The following is a 21456-nucleotide window of genomic DNA, read 5'->3' as shown; positions in this document are numbered from 1 at the left end:
GGCATAAGGCGGGCGCCAGACATGTGATCAAATACGCAAATTCGCCAAGTGTGGCACTGATATTTGCCTATTTGTGCAAATTAATTGCTGGCATTTTCCTATTTGTGCAAAGTTTGCTCAAACTTTGAAGCCCATGTCTGGTGCCGGCTTAAAACAACTATCTACACCATAGATAAAGTATTATAAATTATAATATGATTTAGATGTAGTCCTAGCCCGTCATCGCGTGGCCATTTTGTGCTTATTTTCATACAAGTAGTGTGCGTTTATTTTCTTTAATATTTCTATTTGTTGATTATTTCAAAGCACATTATGATACAGGAAAGAAATTCAATTAGTTCATGATATCGATTAATTATTATAGTTCAAGTGATGAGAATCCGTAAACACACGTAAAAAGCTATGCAATTTTTATAGCCAAATTATTGATTGACGTGACATTTTTAGGACTAATGCCTTAAATAGCATGAATAAGGGATTCATAAACTTATAAATTATCTTTTTTGATTACAAAAATACCGATTGAAAAGCCCAAAAAATGTTGTTCAAAACTTACGTATTTAATGTTAAATCCACGTGTTTGAGACATTCTTTGGCCATTCTTATGGTTTATTATTTAGCGGAACCACAAAACTCAATAATATGTAGCATTAAATATTCACTAAAAACCTTTATTAACACTTTTATTACATGAAATATGCAGACCGACTCCTTTGTTACGTCCTAGTAAGTAGGATATAACATTACACGCTTTTGACGCTTATACACCTATATAAGGCTCTCTCCAGTATATAGTACCACAATGATCTACACGGTTGGAACAACACGGTTGGCTAAGACTACATCTATACTATAATACTTAATGTATGTGGGTTGGAAACTTAAGTTGTCAACCGCCGTTGTCAACCGTGTATCAGTAGCATAAAGTATCAGAATTCAGATACACGGTCGTCAACGGCCGTTGACGACCACGCAAAATGTATGAAAACTTTGGTCGACAACACGTTGACAACAGTGTGGCTGCCGGCTGGTAACGCGCATACTATTTTTTTACTTTTGACGACCGCCGTTGCCGACCGTGTATCAGATACTTAAAAAGTGCGTCACAGATAGTCTGTCGTCTGCGCTGCGCCTAAAAAAAGGGTAAACTGTAAGTGTCAGACTGACATTATTGAGTCGTGCTGTTTATCGTCAATGTCAATGTCAAAATTCATTGCAGACGGCACTGGCTGGCAGAGGTTGCAATTGCATTTTTTGTTTAGAACTCTTAGGACCCAAAAATATTTAAATATTCAGCGTCCACAGGTCTTGGGTATTGTTAATTGTAATACAAAAATACGTAACGTGTTTGCAAATAAATATATTTTATTATAACAATGAGTTTAGTAGCAAACACCGGGTAAGTTGAAAATACATAATATTAAGCTACATGTTTTCGCTGCTCCACTTTTTCTGATTACAATAATAATTTTGTAGGAAGTTAGCAGGGCGAACCCTGTTTATAACAGGTGCTTCCCGTGGCATCGGCAAGGCGATTGCTCTGAAAGCGGCTAAGGATGGTGCTAACGTCGTTATTGCTGCGAAAACAGGGGAGCCACATCCTAAACTGCCAGGCACTATTTACACAACAGCCGAAGAAGGTAAGGCTCCTGTACTTTATTATATGATAACGTGTACATAAATACGTAATTATAACGCTAAAACACTTTTTGTTGCTTATCTAAGTCAATAAAAATAAGCTAGGACTTTGAACTCATGTACTATATTTGTATGTGACCTTTGATCTCATTTATAACTTTCTACAAGAAAACAATAAAATCTTTAATATATATGAGAAAAATACTTAGTAGGTAATAAATAACAAACTTAATTAACATAAATGTATAATTTAATAAATAAACAGTAATAAGCAACACATTTAATTTTATTGCTAATCTTATATCTTTAAATGAGCAATTCTTGTATATACATATAATATATAATTGGAATCTCGGGATCGGCTCCAACTATTTTTATGAAATTTAGTATATAGGGGTTTTGGGGGCGATAAATTGATCTAGCCAGGATAGGAATCATTTTTAGAAAATGTCTTTTTATTCGTGTTTTATCGATAATCGATAAACTGAAAAATATGACTCTTTCTGACATCTATTGGCGACTACGAATAATAAAAACTAAGGAAACGTAACTCCCATACTTCAACCGTTTTAAATTTGGCTCCTTTTCGAACACTTAAATATGTAAATTCAGATTTTCGCCAAGATCGTATCCCAGGTAACGTATCATAATATTGCGTGCCGGACGACAGCCTGCGCGATTATTGTCATTGTCATAGTTATGAAACAATAATTGTCAAAAGCGGATAGTATTATGCAGTATACACCAAGCACACGAAGAAACGAGCATATAATTATTATTTTAAAATCAAGCATTTTCCTCTGATCTTTAAGACATTGGTAATAATAATACAGGGTGTAACAAAAATAAGTGATAATACTTTAGGGTGTGTACGTGTTTCTTATAGAGAGTTCACTGTGAAAGTAGCAGCGCTGAAAGACCAAAATTTTTTTTCACTTTTGTATGGGGAAACTCGTGACGCTCGGGCCCTTGCCCATACAAAAGTTAAAAAAATTTTTCCTCTTTCAGCGCTGCTATTATAACGCCTCCGTGGTCTAGTGGTTAGAGCGTCGCTCTCGACTCCTGAGGTCGTGGGTTCGAATCCCGCGTTGGAAACATGTTATTTCCAAGTTTGGTTAGGACGATGCAGGCTGATCACCTGATTGTCTGACAAGTATGATGATCCATGCGTCGGATGGGCATGTAAAAAGTCAGTCCTGCGCCTGATCTCTCGCCAGTCGTGTCGGTCTTCCGTCCCACTGGGTTATGAGAGTAAAGGAATAGAGAGTGCTCTTGTGTACTGCGCACACACTTGGGCACTATAAAATTACTCCTGCGTACCTGGACTGGTTTCAATGAAACCGGCCACCGTCACCGAAACCGGTGTGGGGAGTATTATTATTATTATTATTATTAATAATTATGAACAAACCTTGTACGACTCGGGCGAATCTAAAACTGTCCAAGCACCTAGAGAAGACGTTTTCAGATTACGAAAATCTATGTGCTAAATTATTACAGAATTGAAATTAAAAACTGATGTAAATTTGGTACTAATAACATTTATCAGTTTTTTATTTTTGTTCATTTACAATATTAAAGGAACTTATTTGTTTTTGTTGATTGAATGTAATTAATTATTACATTATGTTTTTTTTGTTTTGTTGTAAAAAAATCCATAGCAAGAAATATGAGGATACCCATATCATCTTGTAACGCATTTAGTATAATGTCAGCCAGACCCTAAAAATTCGTTTATGATTAAATTGTTATATCTTGCATAACATTGTCCATGGCGACTTTGTAAAAATTTTGTAATTATCACGGACATAATTTTTACGTCCGTGGTAATTATATTATTTTTTGATTATTGCACTTTTAGAATAACATGTAAATTTAATAAGACAAATTATACAAAGAGACCAGCTTAATTTTACGCAAATACCCTAGCATCCAACTTAAATAAACCATCTTTTTCGGGTTGACAAAAATACAAGAAATTAAGCATAATTTTAAACAATTCACTTACAGATGAAAGGTTATTCCTGTATTAAAAGTCGTATCTGTATGACTTCTACACCATTTCACAGGTCATTTAGGCATTTTAACAACAAAAATATTGTAAAAAGTAAGTAAACAAACCTATGTAAACAAATTGTAAAATGAGTTTGACAAAATTGTCATGTCAACCTGGTTGAATGTCACTCGAATATATATACACGAAAAATGTGTACCGAACACATATGCATGTATTCGGGTCACATTTTGTAGCCTTTTGGTGCACTTTTTTTGACGGAGTTACTCTTCCTTAGTTTTTATTATTCGTAGATTGGCGAATAATAATACTATTTTGTGAGCAACTAATTGTTTTAACGACACAACAACAGCTAAAGCTATTCCAGCAGGTGACGTCGTTAAGTAACACGAAGTCAATGAGTATTTGCTATACCGAGCAAAGCTACTATAAATATTAAACCATCAATTCCCAAGTGGCAGCCGGCTGCAATTGCAGCAATTGAAAATCTTTTGTGTCTGTGATACCCACGAAGGAGGTGCTAATTGTAATTATTACTTAGCCCTTTGTTACAAGTATTTTTGTAACAAAGGGCTCAACAAATACCTCCTCCATCTCTTGGATCTTTCGTTCTTTTGCCATTAAATATGTATTTTTAGTCTAAAATTTGCATGTTAAAATATATTATAATATTATTATTGAATTATTTTATTAAGAAGTATTTTTATATACAAACTTTCATCCCCTATTTGAACCCCTTTGGGTTGGAATTGATCAAAATCCTTTCTTAGCAGATGCCTACGTCATAACATCTACCTGCATGCCAAATGGGCATTGTCCAAAAAAATCACATGTACTTTTTTTTTTTCGTTAAAATAGGGTATTTTAAGAATATAAATTAAATAATTTTGAAATTCGTTGGCTAGTTTTTTCTCAATAAATTTTTAAAGTTTCGCTCTGACGTCATCATCGGCCGCAATTGACATTTTCAATCTTATTTATAATGGCTGGTTCGTCAAATACAAGTTCTCATAAACGTAGTGATTATATTCTCTTTGGTTCTCATTATGTGAAAGCTGATACGAGAAGCTTACCAAAAGTTCGAAACGTAATGTTGGTCGAATTTATTGCTAATTTAACGCCATTGAAGGTCAAACAAAGGTTAAACATATTTGTTCAAAAATATAAGTAACTAATGGGTACCTTATTCCTCGAAATGTTTTCGTAATGAGCAAAATTAAAAAAAAAATGGACAATCCCCATTTCAGCCCGATCCGTCCAGTGGTTTGGGCTGTGTGTTGATAGATCACTATGCCAATCAGTCAGTCAGTCACCTTTGAGTGATATTATATATATGATGCCATTATAGAATATGTTTTGCCCAAAATAACATTATTCCAGTACCTACATTAATGATTTTGTTTTTCAGTGGAAGCCTTAGGAGGCAAAGCATTGCCATGTATAGTTGATGTGAGAGATGAGAAGCAGATACAAACTGCTATTGATGAGGCTGTTAAAAAGGTATTACATTATTTATTATTTATAAAAATGTTTAAAATTAAATTTAAAGAAGATTCATAAAACTGTGGTTCTGTGATATGAACATAAAATTGGTTGTCTGGCTGTCCATCTGTCCTTCTGTCCGTCTGTATGTCATCAGGCTGTATCTCAAGAACCGCTATAGCTAGACTTCTGAAATTTTCACAGATTGTGTCATATCTCTTGCCGCTGTAACAACAAATACTAAAAATAAAATAAAGTTTTAAGGGGGGCTTCCATACAAGAAACATGATTTTTTGGCCTATTTTGCTCATAAATATAATCAATAATGGTAACAGTCAGGTACTTGAAATTTTCACAAAATCCTTAATTATATTAAGTGTACTATAATAATTAATAATTAAATTAAATTAACTACTTAAGGGGGGCTCCCCCATTCAAAAAACACAATTTTTAGTCTACTTTCACCCTATACCGGTATGTCCGTAGTCCCACTCGCACTTGGCCGATTATTATTAAGTACACTAAATTACTTCAATATCACTGATGTTAAATATAGATGCTATGTTTCAGTTCAACGGGATCGACATTCTCGTGAACAATGCTTCAGCGATCTCACTGACTGGCACCGCTCAGACGGACATGAAGAGATACGACCTCATGCATAACATCAACACAAGAGGCACTTTCTTAGCGTAAGTCTGATAAACGAGGCCTCTGCATCCATTGTAGACGATTTATACTGTATTTTCACAGGGAAGAAACCATTCTTCAAATGACAGTACGAGATTTTAAATGACCGTATTGTTGCCCAAGAACATCTGGGTTACCCACTAAGGCACGGACGCTCTAAAGTCAGTCGATAAACAAGTTATTATTATATTGTGCCACACTAGCAGCCAATAAGCTGATTTGTGTGTGTCAAATCGTTTGAAGATTCCATCTCCCAATTGGTCCAGTTTGTTTTTAAAGCAGTTCACAGAGGTTGCCATTACAACACTTTTAGGAAGTCTGTTCCAGACTTCCTAAGAGTGTTCCACTTCCACTCGGTTAGATAAAAAGTGCCTTCTAGGTAACTTCTTGCTGGGATTTTGGCATAATTTTAGAGAATGTCCTCTTAGGTGCTTATTCGCATTCAGGGTGTATAGTTCTTGGAGACAAGGCAAGTTGATAATCTATAGGTCTACCAGAATCTGATGGCAAAAAGTGAGAAAATAAATTGACTCTAACAATACCGGGGTAATTGGAATAAAACATTTTGATCCTTTTTGTTCTTATAGCGGCTATCTATTGTTATTCTATTGTGTCTCGCTCACTGGTGAGCTTATGGGGCTTGATGGGTTAACATGCAAATATAAAAATTTATCCAATGATCAAGGATATTTTCTGAAAATCTGCTGTCAAAAATTGTCATCAGATTCTGGTAGACCTATAATTTTTAAACAACTTTGAAAAGACAAGACGTTGTATGGCTTTATGTATATTTTTAAGTTAAAAAATTACAATTTCCATGTAAATTTAAATTAATATCATTTAACTTATTTTAATGATTAAAATTATAATTTTACTATCCCCTATTAATTAAAAATTATAATTGTTATTACTCTTATACAAGTAATAGACAATAGTACTACTAATAGTATAAAAATCTACTTAATTATATTTTATCATGATTGTAAAATAGATAATTAAGATACTACAATACAAAAAAACAAAATATTTTATGTCATTTTCTATTATAAGGCGCTTTGTAGACGACGGGGCGGGGCGGGCCGGTCAACTTCGCCGCGTACGCCCGTCGATGTCTGCGGTTGCCCGCGCCGCGTACACAAAGCACACGCCGTCTGCGTTATTGCATGTAAACTGGTTTGTGTGATCCACGGCGGGCAGCCGCGGACACGCCGTCTTTTTGCCCATCGTGTGCAATATAGGATTCCCTTTGTGCTATCGTTCGCAGCGAAACTGACCGGCCCGCCCCGCCCCTTCGTGTGCAAAGCGCCTTATAGTTACCAAGCAGAAGCATGGTTCCACTTTTGAGGGTGGGTCGGCGAATTTAGGTTTATCATTGTACAGTTTTTCACTTGACAATTTTTTCATTGTATGTACACTATAAGCTATTGCTCTTTGTGTTCAAAAAGTTGCATAATACGAGGGCTGCTATTTATGTATCCGGAACTGGCCACTTACAAGAACAATATTTAAAAAGTAATGACAACATTTGAAAATAGAACTCTTTGGTTGAAGAATACATTTTGTTTCATGTGACTGTCAATTATTTTTCCATTGTGGCGTCATTTTGAAAATTGCGTGTCTTCATTTGCCATGGATTTAACGCGTGAACATTTTCGTGCAATGATTTACTGTGATTTTCGGCGTGGGCTAAATCAACAACAGTGCTTTATTCAACTCACCGCAACTTTTGGAGATGAAGCACCATCAAAAACCACTGTTTATCACTGGTACAGTGAGTTTAATCGTGGGCGGTCTATGCTCACGGATGAAAATAAAGAAGGTCGCCCAAAAACAACCACAAAATATAGATGCTGTGCGGGAACTAATAATGCGTGATCGTCATGTTACATATTGCGAGATAGAGGCGTCCTTAGGCATAAGTATGACGAGCATAAATAAGATATTACACGAACATTTGGCTGTAAAAAAAATATGTTCGCGTTGGATTCCGCACAACTTGACAATCGATCAAAAACGGGCTCGTGTCGATTGGTGCAAAAAAATGATAAAAAAATACAACCGTGGTACGTCAAAAGCCGTTTATAATATCTACACAGGTGATGAATCTTGGATCTATGCATATGACCCCGAAACTAAACAACAGTCAACGGTGTGGGTGTTCCAAGATGAGCCGAAACCAACAAAAGTTACTCGTGCAAAAAGTACTTTGAAGCAAATGGTCGCCTGTTTTTTTGGAATTAATGGACATGTGGCTACAGTGCCATTAGAGAATCGTAAAACGGTTAATTCTGAATGGTATACGACCATTTGTTTACCAGAAGTCTTTGAAGAAATAAGAAAGGACAACCGACAACGCAGAATCATATTACATCACGACAATGCTAGCTGTCACACCTCAGCTGAAACAACTCAGTTTTTGGAGGGTCAAAAGATCGAATTGACTGGTCATCCGCCGTACAGCCCTGATTTGGCACCTAACGATTTCTTTTTATTTCCATACGCGAAGAACAAATTACGTGGTCAACGTTTTTCGAGCCGCGAAGAGGCTGTTGATGCGTTCAAAATGCACGTTTTGGAGATACCTCAATCAGAATGGAAAAAGTGCTATGAAAATTGGTTCCAGCGTATGCAAAAGTGTGTCGATCATCGCGGCGAATATTTTGAAAAGCAATAAAACCATATTAAATGATATATGTTTGTTTCTTTTTTTAATTCCGGATACATAAATAGCAGCCCTCGTATAAGTCCAGAAAAATATTAAAGTGTTAAAATTTATTTTAGGTCTAAGCTCTGTCTGCCACACCTGAAGAACAGCAACCATGCGCACATACTGAACCTGTCTCCTCCGCTCAATATGAACCCCTATTGGTAAGTGCTCAATTGAAAACACCATATCTACAGGGTGTAACAAAAATAAGTGATAATACTTTAGGGTGGGTACGTGTTCCTTGTAGAGAGTTCATTGTGAAAGTAGCAGCGCTGAAAGACGAAAAATATTTTTCACTTTTGTATGGGCAAGGGCCCGAGCGTCACGAGTTTCCCCATACAAAAGTGAAAAAAAATTTTGGTTTTTCAGCGCTGCTACTTTCACAGTGAGCTCTCTACAAGGAACACGTACCCACCCTAAAGTATTATCACTTATTTTTGTTACACCCTGTATACTAATATTATAAATGCGAAAGTATCTCTGTCTGTCTGTCTGTCTCGCTTTCACGCCAAAACTACTGAACCGATTGCAATGAAATTTTGTACACAGTTATTCTAGAGTCTGAGAAAGGACATAGGCTACATTTTGATGTGGGAAAATATCTTATTTCCATGAAAATATCGATGAAAATGAATTCGCATTGCGCGTGGCGCGCTCATCCCGGGGGTCCTGGGTTCGAGTCCCGCAGGCGGAACAAAAAGTTTTCAATGTTCCTGGGTCTTGGATGTGTATTAAAATAATATTTCAAAAATCTTAAATATATTTTATGTATAATATTATAAAAAATCCAGAAATATATCGATGCAATGAACATTTTAGTTCTAATACGATTCAAGAGATGGCGTTTTATTTTTTACTTCATTGTAACATAGAACTAATCATACTTATTAGTTATTATGTTTTTGTTTATAGTTTTTAATACGTTAGAATATTATGTTTAATAATATTATCACTTGGTATAATAATAATCAATCTATCTTATCTTATAGAACTCCTACTGCATTTCCAATGCCGGCACTCGACATAGGCGAACGCGTTGGCCAACGCGTCTGCAGACGCGTTGGCCCAATGTGTAGAACAGGCGTTCGCGCGTTGGCCGTAGGTATTTAGACGTTGGCCGACGCGTCTGCGAGCTTGCCGCGCGGGTCGGAAATGTCGGCAAAGATCAAAGGACATTTGTCGCAAGCTTCGTGCTTCATCCACACATAGGCCGCGCGATCAGTTCGCCCGGAGTTATAGTTATGATAATTATAATAATATGTAATAATTTTTATATGTAATAATTTAATAAATAATAAGTAGGTAATAAAATAATTACTTACATTATTTTAATATTATAAAATATTATGTAAAAGTGAGTTTATTTCTTTGTTTGTTACGTTTTCTCGCCTTTTATTTATTTATTTCGAGAATACCCTTTTTTAAAAACTTTTTCTTGTCCACATTTACAAAGTAATTATATGCTGTGAATAAATATATAGCTACAGCTGTTAGCGACATCCATTTTGAATCCGTCCGCACATTGGCGCGATCCAAAGCATACTGAGCGACCTTCCTATGTGTGGATTACTCACAAACGCCGTTACAAGCGCACTGCCAACGCGTCTGCGAACGCGTTGGCCAACGTGTTCTCCTATATGGGGAGGCGGCCTAAGGAGTTCGAGTGTACCGTGTTGGCCTATATTCCATCCAGAAAATATATCAATGCAATCAACATTTTAATTCTAATATATGAAAACAGATGGCGTTTTATTTTTTACTTCATTATTGTAACAGAACTAATCATACCTACTTTATTATATATTACTTATTATATATTATACTTCGTCCGCGTGGACTTTAGTTTATAGCGCGCGGTGTCAACAAAATTTGTGTCAAATTTAAAAACTTTTTAAAACCCTGGTAAGTGGTACCCCTCTTAGGGCCGCGCAGCGCGCTATACCGGAATGGCAGCGCTGAAAGTGCTCGCCTCGCCGCTGCCATTCCGGTGTAGCGCGGCCCTTAATTAATCAAAATACCAAAATACAAACGCCAAAACTACGGAACCGATTGTAATGAAATTTTGTATACAGATAGTCTAAAGCCTGAGAAAGGACATAGGCTACTTTTTTACTGGAAAAAAGGGTTGTAATGGTCGTAAATTTGTTAAAAAAATTCATAATAGATGGCGCCGTGCGTCTTCTACATCGCGCTGACGCTTGCTCAAAAGTCTTTCTATAAGAGGTGGTATCATCTTACATTTAAGTCTCGATTTTTTTCGATTGTTATAACCATTCTACGGTATTAAATAACTCAGTACTTTATCTGTGCACACAGTGACGTAACCTTAAGACCAAATTTCACCAACGACTGTTAAAGTTAATGCTCGAATTAGAGTAGACAGGACATTTTAACAAGCTGTTAACACTAACAGACGTTGGTGAAATTGGGGCTAAACCTATCAATGATAAATAGTTTATGGGTAAAGTTGTGTAATTGGGGGGCTAAATAAGCTTTAAAATTTGGCATAAAATATAAAGTTTAATATAAAAAATTAAGTACCTACTTATTGTGTGCACACTGCATTGATTTATGGGGTACCAGGGTTTTTATAAAAGCTTTTGACACCAATTTTGTTGACATCGCGCGCTATAAACTGAAGTCCACGCGGACGAAGTCGCGGGCAACAGCTAGTTTACTATATTTTTGGACTGGTCTGGACTAACTAACGTCTTGTTGATGTGATGTTGTAGGTTCTCGGTGCACGTGGCGTACACGATGGCGAAATACGGCATGTCCATGTGCGTGCTCGGCATGAGCGAGGAGTTCAAGCCGCTCAACATCGGCGTCAACGCGCTCTGGCCCAGGACTGGTATGACCTTACCCTAGGAGGTGGTCCAAACGTTTTTTTTATATTTTTTAATAAGGGACAAACGAGCAAACGGGTCACCTGATGGAAAGCAACTATCGCCGCCCATTATAGGTGCAGGAGCGTTGCCGGCCTTTTAAAAGGGAATACGCTCTCTTCTTGAAGGATTGCAGGTCGTAACAGTTTTTTTTATGAAATAAGGGGGCAAACGAGCAAATGGGTCACTGCTGCTGCAGCTGCAGGTGCGTTGCCGGTCTTATAAGAGGGAATAGGGGAGGGTAGGGAAGGGAAAAGGGTAGGGATTGGGCCTCCGGTAAACTCACTCACTCGGCGAAACACAGCGCAAACGCTGTTTCACGCCGGTTTTCTGTGAGCCCGTGGTGTTTCTCCGGTCGAGCCGGCCCATTAGTGCCGAAGCATGGCTCTCCCACGTCATAATACTGCTGTTCTGTGGTGACAGTTCGTTCTAGAGTTTGACACATACCCCGGGCTGTTTCAGGGCTCGATTTACGGCGGTTCCCAATATTTGATCTATCTCTGGTTTGGCCCTACTAGAGATAGGAATAGCTCACATAAGAAATTAGAGACATATATTTTATGTCAATTGTGAGCTATTACTATCTCTAGTAGGGCAAAACCAGAGATAGATCAAATATTGGGAATGGCCGTAAATCAGTTCCTATTAACGTTTTTTTTCTAACGTTTCAGCGATCGCGACGGCGGCGATCGAGATGTTGACGGGCGACACGTCGACGAGCCGCAAGCCCGACATCGTGTCCGACGCCGCGTACGTCATGCTGTGCAAGTGAGTAACAGTAACCTGACGTCAAAACATTTTCAAAATCGGTTCAGTAACTCCAGAGATTACCCCCTAAAATGTCACAGACTTACATAATTTTCCTCTTTAAAAATCATTAAACATACTATTTACAACTTAGCTGCTACAATTAATCACTGTGTGGAAGTGAAAAAATCTGTTGTTTTTTTCTTTTAAATAACAATTTCTCACTTACTGATTGATCAACTTTGTACAATAAACTTGTAATTTCGCATAAGTATGTACGTATTCATTTTATGATGTAGATTGTAGGATTTAACTTCAATATTTTTCGCTGGAGCCGCTTGCAAATTTTATTAAATTTAATTTGAGTGTGTGCATGAGGAAATTGATTTCTAGGCGGACCTAAGTAATTTGGTCGCGTTAAGTCAAACCCATCCGACCGACCACAGCTAACATTGAATTGACATAAGCCGACCACATGACGTAGGTCCGTCAACTGTCTAGAAATCAATTTCCTAGATGGTACATCACACACATACACTGCCTAGCCTTACATTTAAAGTAAAACTAAATGCAATTTCCAGGGACCCGAAGAGCTACACGGGCAACTTCGCTATAGACGACGACGTGGTCACCGCCGCCGGGGTCAAAGACCTCACGCCATACGCCTGTGACCCCAGTTAGTATACTCATTGAAAAGTGCTTGATAGTTAAGAAAGTGTTGAGATGCGAGATTTCTTCATATAACAGGTTTATCTCTTCATATAACACGTTTATCTCTTCATAATACAAGTTTATCTCTTCATATTAACATGTTTATCTCTTCATATAACATGTTTATCTCTTCATATAACAAGTATATCTCTTCATATAACACGTTTATCTCTTCATATAACAAGTTTGTCTCTTTGTATAACACGTTTATCTCTTTATATAACAAGTTTATTATCTCTTCATATAACAAGTTTATCTCTTCATATAACACGTTTATCTCTTCATATAACAATGAAAGCAAGCAAATTCATAGAACAAGTATGCTCTCAGTGTCACGTGGAGAGGCGTCCAATTTTGTAATGTAAACCAATTATTTATTTTAATTGTCGCCTTTCGCAAATGACATGCTAATATTTTGTAAATCTATACTAATATTATAATTCTGCAGAGTTTGTTAGTTTGTTTGTTTGAACGCGCTAATCTCAGGAACTACTGGTCCGATTTGAAAAATTCTTTCAGTGTTAGATAGCCCATTTATCGAGGAAGGCTATAGGCTATATTTTATCACGCCAAGACTAATAGAAGCGAGGGAATTGTGGAAAAAACGGGGGGAAATTATTTGAACGCGCGAATCTCAGGAACTACTGGTCCGATTAAAAAAAATCTTTCAGTGTTAGATAGCCTATTTGTTTGAGGAAGCTTATAGGCTATATTTTATCACGCTAAGAGTACTAAAAGCGAAGAAATAGAGAAAAAACGGGGGAAATTATATAATTATACTACTGGAGCAATTTTTATGTTATTTGGCAAACATGAAGAATAGACGACGTTAAAAGGGACATAGGCTATTTTTCTGCGGAAAAAAGTACGGTCGCATGAAATTCCTAAATAATTACGCAAGCGAAGCCACGCGGAACATCTATCTATATATCTATATATATAAAAATCAATTGCTGTTCGTTAGTCTCGCTAAAACTCGAGAACGGCTGAACGGATTTATCTTATCTTGGTCTTGAATTATTCGTGGAGGTCTAGGGAAGGTTTAAAAGGTGAGAAAAATTCGAATAATTGCCGGGAAAATCCTCAAAACAGCATTTTTCTATTTCCCATACAAACGTTTTCTAAATAAAATGGAGAGTCAATTTGTAATTTATTACCGCTGCATAAAGTTCAAATTCGCGTGCGCGTTGGAGGACCTAATATCGCGTTCTGAAACTCAACTCATATTCATTATACAACCCGTGGCCCGCATTGGTCGGTACCGACACAAAAGCTACGTCTCGCATTTTTCAAATATTGTAATATCTTCAAAAATATTAATTTAAATCATACGCTGTAAAGGGTCATCTATACTAATATTATAATTGGGTAGAGTTTGTTTGTTTGTTTGTTTCTTTGAACGCGCTAATCGCAGAAACTACTGGTCCGATTTGAAAAATTCTTTTACTGTTGGATAGTCCATTTATCGAGGAAGGCTATAGGCTATATTTTATCACGCTAAGTATAAGAGGAGCGAAGAAATAGAGGAAAATGTGAAAAAAACGGGGGGAAATTATTTGAAAGGGCTTATTTGAACGCGCTAATTTCAGGAACTACTGGTCCGATTTGAAAAATTCTTTAAGTGTTAGATAGCCCATTTATTGAAAAAGGCCATAAGTTATATTTTATTATTCTATGACTAATAGGAGCGAAGAAATAGAGTAAAATGTGGAAAAAACGGGGGAAATTTTATGAAATTGCTTATTATCTTAAGATTCTTAAGAACTACTGGAGCAATTTTTATGCTATTTGCCAAACATGAAGAATAGAGCACGATAAGGGACATAGGCTATTTTTTTGCGGAAAAATGTACAGTTGCGTGAAATTCCTAAATTACGCAAACCAAGCCGCGCGGAACATCTATATATATAATAAAATCGTAGGAAAGTCAATGCTGTACATTGAATATTTTTGTACAATAAATAATACTTGGGACGTGATCTACTATACTAACGCGGACGAAGTCGCGGGCAACAGCTAGTATCATATATATATCATATATATATATATATATATATATATATATATATATATATATATATATATACTTTGAATATTTTTGTACAATAAATAATACTTGGGACGTGATCTACTATGCTAACGTGGACGAAGTCGCGGGCAACAGCTAGTATTATATATTCTGTAAAGAAGACTCTTCTTCAATAGTAAGTGTAAAACTATATCGTTAAGAGGTCGATAGTATTCCCTAGCTGCTCTTAGACAACGGTTACACAGTCAATCTGGCATCAGTTCAATCCATCAATCTGTGATTGACCGAAAAGTACATAATAAAAAAATTATCAGTCCATCAATCCGTGGGTTAGAACGTTAAGTTTCGCGTCAATATTTACCAGATAGAGATGGACTGAACTGAAGAGAAACTGAGCGTGTAATATACGTCTTATGTGACAATAACGTTATTGTCACAGAGAAAGCCGACAAACTCCTACTGGACGGGTTCTTGGACGAGGCTACGCGAGGCGGCGCCAAAAACGTGTCCACACAACACGCGCGCGGCTACCACACCTCCGCCGTGCTCAGGTCCGAGCAAAAGGTACGGTTACCGTGACCCATACACTCCCATTGTACTATCAAGTGTATTCATAGGCAGATGGTGGACCTACGTATTTTGGTCGCGTTACGTCAAACCCAGCCGACGGATGACGACTTACATTAACGGCCGTTCCCAATATTCAATATATCTCTGGTTTGACATACAACCGATCGCAGCTAACATTGAATTGACATAAAATATATGTCTCTAATGTCTAATGTGAGCTATTCCTATCTCTAGTAGGGCAAAACCAAAGATAGATCAAATATTGGGAACGGCCATTAGTTGACATAATCCGGCCAAATACCGAAGGTCCGTCAAGTGCCTAGGAATCAATTTCCTTGATGGTACACGTAGCTTCGATTTTTGAGCACCATGCAAAAAGTAGAAGAAGTTGTTTTGGCTAGACTCGCACACGATTAAAAGGTACGGTATCAAAGGGCTGCCGTTTTCCCGTAGCGCATTTCATTTCACGCTTTTGTGATAGTTTAATAGCAAGCTTCGGGACATTCGGAATTTTATCGGTATGTGAATGTTGCAAACATTGAGTTTATATTTAGCAAAACTATAGTTCATTTTGCGCATATTTTAGTTAATATATTATTAGTGCTTATTTTTAGTAATTTACACAAAATGTTTTAATATATACAGGAAAATGCAGAAAAATATTAAATGCAATGAATTAAACCACTCATATTTTCCTTCACTGGACATAAATGGCAGAGTTAGACAGATTTGTGTATTTTTTTTACATTGCTTCTTAAGTTATTATCATTAGCATGTCATTAGCGACTACAAAATAATTTTACTTTATATAATTATACTAGACATTCCGCGTGGCTTCGCCCGCGTTATTTAGGAATGTCACGGAAACCGTACATTTTTCCGCAAAAAAGAAACCATGAAGAATAGAACACAGGAAAGGACATATCTTTTTACGTGGTCTATTCTTCATGTGTGCCGAATAAAATAAAAATTGCTTTGCATAATAATTTCCTCCGTTTTTCCACATTTTCCTCTATTTCTTCGCTCCTATTAGTCTTATCGTGATAAAATATAGCCTATAGCCTTCCTCGATAAATGAGCTATCTAACATTGAAATAATTTTTCAAATCGGACCAGTAGTTTCTGAGATTAGCGCGTTCAAATAAGCCCTTTCAAATAATTTCCCCCGTTTTTCCTACATTTCCTCTATTTCTTCGCTCTTATTAGTTTTAGCGTGATAGCCTATAACTTTCCTCGATAAATGGACTAACACTGAAATAATTTTTCAAATCGGATCAGTAGTTCCTGAGATTAGCGCGTTCAAACAAACAAACAAACAAACAAACTCTTCCACTTTATTATATTAGTATATATACATTGTAATTTAACATTATCTTTTTTTTTCTTTCTTCATGGCACTACCTTTTCCCGAAGTAGGTTTTAGTGATATTTTTATTTACTTAATTCTCAATATTTTTCAAATAATAATTTTATTCGCACTGTACAGTAAAGTAAAGTGAAAAATTTATTTTGTTTCAGGTAATATACAAAATCTGTTGCCAGACTTCTTTTTGGAAGCTCCCGGTGAAAGTAAAAAACCCGAAGTAAAGGTGTGATGTTGAGACTAAATTTAGGCTTGCACTAATCTGATTTAAAGTTAATCATGGATTTAATATAAAATATTCTTCTTCTCTCGTTCTTCGTACTTATGGAAGACAAGTGATTACAATGACATATAATTAAACCCAGTGCAAGCAGTTCTTATTGTAAATACTAATTAATATTGTTTGGTATTTGGATTTTGGATGGTCTCCACAAACTAAATGCATATGTTTTTAATGCTTTCTATGAAATTGTCAGAAAACTTACATGTTTTATACAAGTTTTTCGAAACTTTGTAGAACAAATACCCTCCAGTAAATAATTTTTCATTAAAGTTTGACAAAGGGGTATGAAGATTTTTATATGAAGCCTGGCCGACCTACTGTCCGCCATTCTGTTTTCTCGCGTTCACGAATATTTTTTTCAAAAATGGATAGCTAACATCAATACAAACAAAAAAAATCTTGGACAAAACCGCGTAAAGTGTCACATTTCGAAGATTTGAGCTGCCAAAGTTGCAATAAGTTCCAATAAAGTATTTTAAATATATTTCGCGGGAATGGTATTGCAAAATAAATAGATGTGCATATAAATTTATGTAGTAATAGACAATAGTATGAAATTAGCTAATTAATGTCGATTGTTTTTTTGTATGGGAAACGAACCACCTAAATTGGTAAAACTTTGTCAGCTCATATCTTCGAAATATGACACTTTACGTGGTTTTGTCCAAGATTATTTTTTGTTTGTATTGATGTTAGCTATCCATTTTTGAAAAAAATATTCGTGAACGCGAATAAAACACAATAGCGGACAGTAGTTTGGCCAAAATCTTCATACCCCTTTGCTTACATACAGTAGGGATTTTTCTGCACGGTTTAGGAAATGATGAGTAATATATTTTATCCTCTTTTTTATGTAATTACAGTCTGAATCAGCCGGGCAAATCCCCACGTTGTTCGAGCTGATCGGCAAAACCATCACACCGGAGCTAGTCAAGAAAACGCAAGCCATCTACCAGTTCAATGTTAAAGGTAAATATAATTTTTGAATAACTAAAAGACCTACTTTAACATATTTTTTAACCATTTTAAGTTCTTACCTAGAATAAATTTATATGCCTCCTACATATTTCATGGTAGATACTAGATCTTATACGGATATTTTGGGTAAGCAAGATTTTTATAGAAAATACAGTGACAAGTGTAAAGAAACTAACCTAACCCTCTTTCTCAAATGCAAAACTTAGAAAATCAAATATTTTAAATGAAAAAAGCAATTTCTTATTTTTTTTTCAAATAAAATCAAAATTAAATTAACTGTCCAGGCAAGGAGGAGGGAGTATGGCACCTAGACCTGAAAAACGGCGACGGTATGTGCGGCCAGGGCGAACCCAAGCACCCGGCCGACGCCATACTCACAATGGACAGCAACAACTTCGCTGATATGTTTGCTGGTAATTTTGTGCTATCAGAGAAGTTGATTCCTAGGCAGATGGCGCATCTAAAGATACGCTTACACGAGCAATAATTGCTCGGCGAAACGAATGCACCGATCTGAACTCTGGAGCAATTAGTGAAGCAATATGGAGCAATTTAGATAAATTGTGGCAATTATTTCGGCAATATTGCGTCTAATCGCTCCAGAGTTCAGATATTCGTATCGCAGATACGAATTGACGTATATCCGATGGACTTGGACATTGCGCAATATTGCTGCTTGTTGCCGCAAATGGCTTGATGTAGTCGTGACGTCATAGTTGACGAGAATTGACTAGAATTGAATAATTTTAGTTGCCCGTATAAGCGTACCTTAGTAATTTGGTCGCGTTAAGTCAAACCCATCCGACCGATCACAGCTATAATTGAATTGACATAAGCCGACCAAACGACGTAGGTCTGTCAACTGCCTAGGAATCAATTTCTTCGAAGGTACTAGATGTTGCCGAAATTTTTTATCTCGTTGAAAGTTATAGGTACATATTTGTGCGACTGGTATGGTATGGTATTCCAATATATCTCTAAGCCCAATAGCGCACTATAGTTTGTGCGTTATAAAATAATATGAGTGACAGTTTTCATATTCCTTGCTACGGGTTTTTTACAAGAAAACAAAAAAAATCAAAATGTAATAAATTATATTCCATCTACAAAAACAAATGTTTCCTATAATAATTATAAATTAATAAAAATGAAATGTTGCTAAATGCTAACTTATTAATATAAAATTATAAATATTAACTGTGAAATAGGAGTATAAAATTATTGTTACGAAAACATTTGAAAAATGTCAGATGCATGAAACGGAACTTATGTCAATAGAGATTGACTCTGTTGAATCAAATCGATAAAAAAGGGCGGCCATCTTAAATCGCCGGCACCACCGAAATGTCAGTACCAAAACGATAATTTCGATTGCAATGGGCATTGTCCAAAAAAAAATTACATGTATTTTTTATATTTTTTTTCGTTAAAATAGGGTATTTTAAGAATATAAATTAAATAATTTTGAAATTCATTGGCTAGTTTTTTCTCAATAAATTTTTAAAGTTTCGCTCTGACGTCATCATCGGCGGTCAATAATTGACCTCTGCAGTATGTTTTTTTCCTTTCAATCTTATTTATAATGGCTGGTTCGTCAAATGCAAGTTCTCATTATGTGAAAGCTGATACGAGAAGCTTACTAAAAGTTCGAAACGTAATGTTGGTCGAATTTATTGCTAATTTAACTCCATTGAAGGTCAAACAAAGGTTAAACATATTTGTTCAAAAATATAAGTAACTAATGGGTATTTTTTTCGTTTATATGCAGAAAAACGATCACTGACCTTATTCCTCGAAATGTTTTTGTAATGAGCAAAATTAAAAAAAATGGACAATCCCCATTCCTTTACGAAGTGATCCGATATTTTTAAATTATCGATAAATTTTTGTTAGGTAACTTCCCTACTATTGTCAATTATAATGTGTCACGCATATCATCATAAAACGCACAAACTATAGCGGCTAGGCCGCAGCAGCCATGTGCGCGTGGTCTATGGCGGTTTCATACTAAGGTATCTATCTCGATGGCCGCCGCGAGTGCGCTATTGCTCTAAAGCTTCCGCTCACTTGATACTCGTCATACAACAGTCTTGAAAGAGATCATACAACATGCACACAAACTAAAGACGTATGTGGATGAAGTGGATAACTAACATAAGAACAATTACTTATTGTAATTTACCTACTTTATCATCTGGGTAATATAACTGTAAAACATTAAAAAAATCTACGTTCTTTTGATTTCAAATCATTTCCAAATTGTTAGTACTCACTTCATCCACTTACGTCTTTAGTTATGTTCTTATGTGAGTCTAGGACTGTACAATTTTCATCCCCACAGGTAAGTTGAAACCAGCAACCGCATTCATGATGGGCAAACTCAAGATCAAAGGTGACCTGCAGAAAGCTATGAAGTTGGAGAAGATGATGGCATCCCTAAAGAAAAGGGCCTAAATTATATTATATTAGTTGAACAAGTGACAATAACACTAGCAACTACTGTTACAGAGATTTAGAACTTGACTGAACCAATGAATGCAAAAAGATTTTATATACAGATTCTATTTTGTAAATGAGTTGTAAAATAGAGTTGTGAGATTGTTTTTATTATCAAATTTATTGTTGAAAGTACATTTTTTAAAGATTTATATTTTTAATCTCAAGGCAGCTTATGTCTTATGTAAGTTTGCAATGCTTTGTCGAGTGCTCACAAATGTTTTACGTTATTGATTTATGTTGTTGGTAGTTTTTATCCTTCATTTTGGATACAGTAAGTCCACATACTAATATGAAATATCTATGCAGCAAATAATTATTCGAGGTATGCCCTTTTTCTGACATGTGGAGTCAAGCGGACTTTGTAAAGTTATTTGCCATGTATAATATATTTTTATAAAGGTTCTATGGGCGACGGCAGAAAAAAAATTCCAAGGGGTGCAGATTTTAGTTTCCTTCCTTTTTTTTTTGGGCACCCCCCTGCCGTCGCCCATGATAGGTTCTTATAGTTTGACGTAACCAGTAAACTAAATGCTTTAATAATAATCTATGCTCATTCTTATAATTCTTTTACGAAAATTGGAAATAATAATTATGTACGTACACTATACCAGAAATGCCTGGTTTTTGTGTATGTGTATCATAAGTAAGAAAAGAAATGTAGCGCAATATAGGTTCCTTAAAAGACTGTCTTGTAAGGTGCAAAAATTGTATTTTTATACAGAATTATAAAAAAATGGTGTAATTATTTGAAAATATACAGTATTTATAAGGTATATGCACAGATATACAAAAATATTATGATAAAAATAAAGAAATGTATAATTGTACATCAGTGTTTTAATATAAATCTTAGGAATTAG

The 21456-nt window shown here is 35.9% G+C and overlaps 1 protein-coding gene across 3 annotated transcripts; it reads left to right on the top strand.

The window, feature by feature from the left end:
• Nucleotides 1-1226: 1226 nt before the first annotated feature.
• LOC121732237 (hydroxysteroid dehydrogenase-like protein 2) lies at nucleotides 1227-21423 on the top strand. Of its 3 annotated transcripts, XR_006036336.1 has the most exons (13): nucleotides 1227-1399; nucleotides 1477-1640; nucleotides 5061-5152; nucleotides 5705-5826; nucleotides 8606-8692; nucleotides 11264-11382; nucleotides 12088-12184; nucleotides 12745-12839; nucleotides 15343-15467; nucleotides 17983-18088; nucleotides 18382-18510; nucleotides 20439-20995; nucleotides 21093-21423. XR_006036336.1 is itself a non-coding variant. In XM_042122055.1 (12 exons), the coding sequence occupies exons 1-12, from the start codon at nucleotides 1377-1379 to the stop codon at nucleotides 20549-20551; spliced, it is 1218 nt and encodes a 405-aa protein (XP_041977989.1). In that variant the 5' UTR covers nucleotides 1227-1376; the 3' UTR covers nucleotides 20552-21423. The 3 variants fall into 3 exon arrangements, 2 of the variants coding, with proteins under 2 accessions (XP_041977989.1, XP_041977988.1); XM_042122055.1 differs by lacking the exon at nucleotides 15343-15467 and adding an exon at nucleotides 16992-17062 and having other exon boundaries at nucleotides 20439-21423; XM_042122054.1 differs by having other exon boundaries at nucleotides 20439-21423.
• Nucleotides 21424-21456: the final 33 nt, after the last annotated feature.

This window comes from Aricia agestis, chromosome 12, assembly GCF_905147365.1.
Source record: "Aricia agestis chromosome 12, ilAriAges1.1, whole genome shotgun sequence".
NCBI lineage: Eukaryota > Metazoa > Arthropoda > Insecta > Lepidoptera > Lycaenidae > Aricia > Aricia agestis.
The sequence above is the reverse complement of the archived record's forward strand: the minus strand, read 5'-3'. Positions and strand labels throughout refer to the sequence as shown.

What these genes read in the sequence shown, in the direction of transcription:
- LOC121732237 (XM_042122054.1), top strand. Translation starts at nt 1,377, where the DNA reads ATGAGTTTAGTAGCAAACACCGG. An exon ending in TTACACAACAGCCGAAGAAG is followed by an intron (nt 1,641 to 5,060) that starts GTAAGGCTCCTG and finishes TTTGTTTTTCAG; the next exon opens with TGGAAGCCTTAGGAGGCAAA. An exon ending in GCGTACGTCATGCTGTGCAA is followed by an intron (nt 12,185 to 12,744) that starts GTGAGTAACAGT and finishes TGCAATTTCCAG; the next exon opens with GGACCCGAAGAGCTACACGG.